General features: G+C 42.4%; 1 protein-coding gene across 1 annotated transcript; it reads left to right on the forward strand.

The window, feature by feature from the left end:
* Nucleotides 1–374: 374 nt before the first annotated feature.
* LOC116371770 (deleted in malignant brain tumors 1 protein-like) lies at nt 375–6,896 on the forward strand (the record flags this gene model as incomplete). Its single annotated transcript, XM_031820780.1, has 4 exons — nt 375–405; nt 1,883–2,094; nt 4,231–4,424; nt 6,873–6,896. Coding segments are annotated over 4 exons (461 nt in total), but the record flags the coding sequence as incomplete, so codon positions are not given.
* Between the last annotated feature and the right edge of the window lie 220 nt (nt 6,897–7,116).

A 7,116-nucleotide genomic window follows, 5' to 3' on the forward strand; every position in this document is an offset into this window, starting at 1 on the left:
AAGAGAGAAGAGGGGAGAAGGGATGGAAAGTCACAGAGCTCATCATTAAGCCATTCTACTGCCAATGTTTGTCTATGAGATTGCATGGTTGAGTGTTTGATTTTATACATCTGTCAGGAAGGGGTGTGGCTGAAATAGAATCCACTAATTTGAAGGGTGTCCACATACTTTTGTATATATAGTGTATGTACACATGGGTGTTGTTGCACCATACCAACGATAAGCCTGTCTTCCCCATCACATCATGAAAGGTCATGTTGATGTTCATTTAACCTCTGTCTCTCTCTTCCTCTGACTCCTCCCTTTCTCCTTTGTTTCTCTCTGTCTCTCTGTCTCTTTCTCTCTCTCTCCTCTGTCTCTCTCTTTCTCCTCAGATCTCCAGGCCTACAAGCGTCAGTCCACCAGGTAGGTAGAGTATAAATCTACAGTGATTATAGCAGTTCAATTCTAGTCAACTTTATTATCCCACATGGAGAAATTCATGTGTCCATACAAACCATTCTAAACCCCAATAACAAGTAGTGTTTTATGGAACTACTAATACTTGTCAACCACAAAGCATCACTGCTGTTAGAATAACAGAATCACTGTCATCATCTGTCCTCACCACTGTGTTTTCCTCTCTGCTGTTTACAGCTGAAGACTCAGTCAGACTGGTGAATGGGACCACTTCCTGTTCTGGGACAGTGGAAGTCTTCTATGGAGGAGAGTGGACAGGTCTATGTTTTAGTGGTTGTGGGAGAATGATGAGAGAGATTAAGGTTGTGTGTAGTAGAGAGATGGACTGTGGGAATCCTGTATCTGTATCTAGAGGACCTCTGATTGAAGATGGAAAGAAGAGGAGTCACACTATATAGTTGTAGTGGAGATAAGTCTTCTATTAGACAGTGTGACATCAGAGGAGGACCTGGTTTCTGTGATGGTGAATATTATCATCATGTGACCTGTTCAGGTAAGAGACTGGTCATATTGAGAGATTTATTATACATTATACAATATTACCATGTATCATGTTTTATGTGTTTTTATTTCATTTAAATAGAGGGAGAGATGTCAGATGTATTTAAACATTATATTTGTGTTTGTCATATTGGTTTATGGGAGATGTTCATGGGCCAGATCATTGTAGTTCAGATGGTACTGAGTGAAGCTGCCTGATGGACGTCCAGCTGTTTATTTTCTATAAAGTGAAGTGAACTTATTCCTGTCTCCCTGCCTGCATTATTCCCAACCTGATCCTGAGTGACTAAGAACCCCATTTCTACCTCTTACAGTATCAAACATAGCAAACTACTATCTTTTATCCAACATATTTGTGTTTAGTCCTTGACAGTTGTCATCAACAAAACTGATTGAATGTTCAACCAACTCTTTTTCTCCAGAGTCTGTGCGGCTTGTGGATGGAGCTGGTCTCTGCTCTGGGAGAGTGGAGGTGAAGTACAATCAGTCCTGGGCCTCAGTGTGTGAAGCTGACTTTGACCGGCAGGATGCAGAGGTAGTCTGTAGGGATGTTGGCTGTGGGGCTCCTGCAGCTCTACAGGGGGGGCTCTATGGAGAAGGAGAGGGTCAGACCTGGGATAAAGAGTTCCAGTGTAAAGGCAAAGAGTCCCTTCTCCTGGACTGTGACACCTCAGACAGAGGAGGAGAACAACACCTGCTACCTGTAATGCTGTTGGACTCACCTGCTCAGGTAAGAAACAGTTTGTCACTCAATCAACATTGTTTCTCACCTGGAGTGAAGAATATGAGAGACAATATAGTGTGTTTTAGTGAGAAAAATAGTAAGATTACTGTCTCTCTCTTTCTTTTCTCAGAGCCTGATGATGTGAGGCTGGTGGGAGGAGACAGTCGCTGTGCTGGTGGAGTGGAGTGGTACGACCAGGGAGGAGTGGAGGACTGTGGGAGCTGATGACTGGGACCAGAGGGATATAGCTGCAGTAGTGTGTAGACAGCTGGGTTGTGGCTCCACTGTTTCAGTACTACCTGGAGACACCACTAGAGGGTTTGGAGTTTCCTGTTCTGGGTCTGAGTCTTCACTGAGGGAGTGTTCCAGAAGTTATGATCTCCTTCCTGGACTCACAGTGATCTGCTCAGGTAATAACAAGATACACTATATGGTCAATAGTATGTGGACATTAGTTGGTTTAGCTATTTCAGCCACACCTGACAGGTGAATCAAATTAGGCACATGGCCATGCAATCTCCATAGACAAATATCAGCAGTAAAATGTCCTTACTGAAGATGTCAGTGAATTTCAATGTGGCAAGTCTAGGAGCAACAACGGCTCAGCCGTGAAGTGGTAGACAACACAAGCTCACAGAACGGACCGCCGAGTGTTGAACCACGTAGAGCGTAAAAATAATCCTCTGTTGTAAAACTCACTGCTGAGTTCCACATACTTTTGTCCATGTATTATATCTCCTTCCTGGACTCACAGTGATCTGCTCAGGAAATATCAACATATTATAATTATATTCAACTGATTTCCTTCATTCATACAACTTCCTCTGCACCTCTCATGATGACTGTTTAACTTGTCAGTCTGCTTTACTAAATAGATCACTCAGTCAAGTAGGAATCAAATACAACTTAAATATCCCAGAATGCTTTGTATTTGAGTGTCACCTCAGTGAACGTCTCTACTCACTACCACTGTCACAAAGAGAGAATGAGGGAGGAGGAGAGGAAGAGGGAGAGATGGGAAAGATCAAATATATTTTATCACTTAGTTCTCACCAGTGATGTCATCATAACCAGTAACCTTTTCTCCTCTTGGCCCATCCTGACCCTGACATACAGTATCAGACCTTGTAGATCAGATGGTACTGAAGTGAAGCTGCCTGATGGATGTCCAGCTGTTTATTTTCTATAAAGTGAAGTGAACTTATTCCTGTCTCCTGCCTGCATTATTCCCAACCCGATCCTGAGTGACTAAGAACCCATTTCTACCTCTTACAGTATCAAACATAGCAAACTACAATCTTTTATCCAACATATTTGTGTTTAGTCCTTGACAGTGTCATCAACAAAACTGATTGAATGTTCAACCAACTCTTTTTCTCCAGAGTCTGTGCGGCTTCTGAATGGATCTGGTCTCTGCTCTGGGAGAGTGGAGGTGAAGTCCAATCAGTCCTGGGCCTCAGTGTGTGAAGCTGACTTTGACCGGCAGGATGCAGAGGTAGTCTGTAGGGATGTTGGCTGTGGGGCTCCTGCAGCTCTACAGGGGGGGCTCTATGGAGAAGGTGAGGGTCAGAACTGGGATAAAGAGTTCCAGTGTAAAGGTAAAGAGTCCCTTCTCCTGGACTGTGACACCTCAGACAGAGAGAACAACACCTGCCTACCTGGTAATGCTGTTGGACTCACCTGCTCAGGTAAGAAACAGTTTGTCACTCAGTCAACATTGTTTCTCACCTGGAGTGAAGAATATGAGAGACAATATAGGTGTGTTTTAGTGAGAAAATAGTAAGATTACTGTCTCTCTCTTTTCTTTTCTCAGAGCCTGATGATGTGAGGCTGGTGGGAGGAGGCAGTCGCTGTGCTGGTGGAGTGGAGCGGTACGACCAGGGAGAGTGGAGGACTGTGGGAGCTTACTGGAACAAAGAGGATGAAGCTGCAGTAGTGTGTAGACAGTTGGGTTGTGGCTCCACTGTTTCAGTACTACCTGGAAACACCACTTTAGGGGTTGGAGTTAGATGTTCTGGGTCTGAGTCTTCACTGAGGGAGTGTTGGAGAAGTTATGATCTACTTCCTGGATTCACAGTGATCTGCTCAGGTAATAACAACATATTAGAATTACATTCAACTGATTTCCTTCATTCATACAACTTCCTCTGCACCTCTCATGATGACTGTTTAACTTGTCAGTCTGCTTTACTAAATAGATCACCCAGTCAAGTAGGAATCAAATACAACTTAAATATCCCAGAATGCTTTTGTGTTTGAGTGTTACCTCAGTGAACGTCTCTACTCACTACCACTGTCACATGTCATGTTATTGTCACATCTAAATGAGGAAAGTAGTTGAGGAGCTACGTTTTCTTTTTCTCTCCTCTTGTTCCAGATGTCCTGCTTCAGCCTGATATCAACATATGTTGTCTCAGTGACTGTAGGCCCACTACTCATGTTGCCCTGTGAGGGAGGGTGGCTGGCACTGTTACATGCTGATGTTATTGTCATATCTATAGGAAACTAGTTGAAGAGGTTTTTCTTGTTCTCTTTTATTGTTACAGATCTCCTGGTCCAGCCTGATATCTTCCTGACTGACTCAATGGGTGGGGTCTTCAGGGGCCACCAGGGGCCCGAGATGTTCAGGGGCTACAACTTCACCATCACCTGCTCCACTCAGCCACAGTACCCAGGAGGCTCCTTCCTCCTCACGTTCACCGGCTCCAACAGAACCCAGCTAGCTGTCAATCACTCTGCTGCCTTCCTCTTCCCTGCTGCAGATGACTCCCACCAAGGGAACTACAGCTGTGTTTATGACAATTATGTTTTCTCTCATAACTTCTCCTCTGAGAGTGAGCTCCTCTCCCTCACCATCACAGGTAACTGAACATGAACCAGACTTATAACTTTGTCATTGACAGATTTCCCACAGATCTATGTGATGATGATCAGTCCCCTCATCAAAGGTGTTTCTGTTTCCAGCCTCTCCTCTGCCAGCCTTCATCATCAGACACGTTGTAGTGCTGCTGATCCTACTGACAGCCATCACCACCTCCTACCTGTACTACAAGGTAAAGACATTTACTCAGATGTTACAAGTCATTTAAACTAGAGGGAGAGGGTGAGGGGGAGAGAGAGAGAATGGAGATACTAGAGAGTAAATGTCTGACTGTTGGTGCTGTGTCTCCCTAGCCCACCAGGAGGCAGAAGAGAGTGAACAGGGTGAGCAGCATGGATCTTTATGTCAATGCCATGGAGATGGTCTCTCTGAGCTCCAGAGCTGAAGCTGGACCGGGAGAGGAGAGAGCAGCCCAGGGGACGGAGTAGGAGTAGAATGAAGCTGACCCTACATGCTGATCTTAGGTCAGTTTTGTGTTTTAAATCGATGGTCAACAGTGGACTGATGTTTAAAATGTGGTGACAAACCTGAAGTGGTTCTAATTTTAATAACAAGTTCAGAATAAGTTTATCTTTCTAGAACCTTGGAAGAAATCTAAAAGGAGTGATTGCAACCACCATGGGGTTTTGGGTAACATGGGGTTTTGGGTAACATGGTGTTTCGGGTAACATTGGGGTTAGGGTAACATTGGGTTTGGGTAACATGGGGTTTTGGGTATCATGGGGTTTTGGTAACATTGGGTTTAGGGTATAATGGGGTTCTGGGTAACGTGGGGTTTTGGGGTAACATGGGGTTTTGGGGTAACATGGGGTTTTGGTGAAACATGGGGTTCTGGGTAACATAGGGTTTTGGGTAACATGGGGTTTAGGGTAACATTGGGTTTAGGGTAACATTGGGGTTTGAGTAACATGGGATTCTGGGTAACATGGGGTTTTTGGTAACATGGGGTTCTGGGTAACATTGGGTTTTGGGTAACATGGGGTTCTGGGTAATATGGGGTTCTGGGTAACATTGGGTTTGAGTAACATGGGGTTTTGGTAACATGGGGTAACATGGGGTTTAGGTAACAACGGGTAACATGGGGTTTTGGGTAACATGGGGTTTGGAGTAACATGTGGTTTTGGGGTAACATGGGATTTGGGTAACATGGGGTTTTGGTAACATGGGGTAACATGGGGTTTTGGTAACATGGGATTTTGGTAACATGGGGTTTTGGTAACATGGGGTTTGGGTAACATGGGGTTTTGGTAACATGGGGTTTGGGTAACATGGGGTTTTGGGTAACATGTGGTTTTGGGGTAACATGGGGTTTTGGGGTAACATGTGGTTTTGGGGTAACATGGGGTTTTGGTAACATGTGGTTTTGGGGTAACATGGGGTTTGATTATTTTAAGAGCTCAATAAATCTCTTTTGTTTTCTTTTCCAGAATGTTTGGTTTTTGCTTTTGTCTTCATTTATTGATGTTATTTAGTGTCTCTTAGATTCTTTATCTTATTTAGTGTCTCTTAGATTCTTTATCTTATTTAGTGTCTCTTAGATACTTTATCTTATTTAGTGTCTCTTAGATTCTTTATCTTATTTAGTGTCTCTTAGATTCTTTATCTTATTTAGTGTCTCTTAGATTCTTTATCTTATTTAGTGTCTCTTAGATTCTTTATCTTGAAGTGTTTCCATTATTAGTCCAGGTATTATTATAATCATCTGTTCAGTCTTTGTATTTTGAAATATTTTTTAATAAATGGGTTTGTTGTTGTTTACCTCTCATGTTGTTATTGATTATAAACGTTATGATATTGATTATGATGTAAATTAGTGTTATGTTGTTAGTAGTATAGAGATAATGATGTTATTGATTATAAATGTTATGATATTGATTATGATGTAGATTAGTGTTATGTTGTTAGTAGTATAGAGATAATGATGTTATTGATTATAAATGTTATGAAATAGATTATTGATTATGAAGTAGATTATTGTCATGATGTTGCTCTCTAAACTGCCATGTAATCAACTGAATGTTTTTAATAAAATTACAGGCTGTCAGTCTTGTGTGATTTAATTATTAGACAGACTACAACATACAGTATGAATTAACTGAGATCAGTCTGTGTGATTCCCCTCTTGGACAGACTACAACATACAGTATGAATTAACTGAGATCAGTCTGTATAATTCTCCTCTTGGACAGACTACAACATACAGTATGAATTAACTGAGATCAGTCTGTGTGATTCCCCTCTTGGACAGACTACAACATACAGTATGAATTAACTGAGATCAGTCTGTGTGATTCCCCTCTTGAACAGACTACTGAGATCAGTCTTGTGTGACTCCCCTCTTGGACAGACTACAACATACAGTATGAATTAACTGAGATCAGTCTTGTGTGACTCCCCTCGTGGACAGACTACAACATACAGTATGAATTAACTGAGATCAGTCTTGTGTGACTCCCCTCTTGAACAGACTACTGAGATCAGTCTGTGTGATTCCCCTCTTGGACAGACTACAACATACAGTATGAATTAACTGAGATCAGTCTTGTGTGAC

Source organism: Oncorhynchus kisutch, unplaced genomic scaffold (genome assembly GCF_002021735.2).
Source record: "Oncorhynchus kisutch isolate 150728-3 unplaced genomic scaffold, Okis_V2 scaffold3655, whole genome shotgun sequence".
Classification (NCBI taxonomy): Eukaryota; Metazoa; Chordata; class Actinopteri; order Salmoniformes; family Salmonidae; genus Oncorhynchus; species Oncorhynchus kisutch.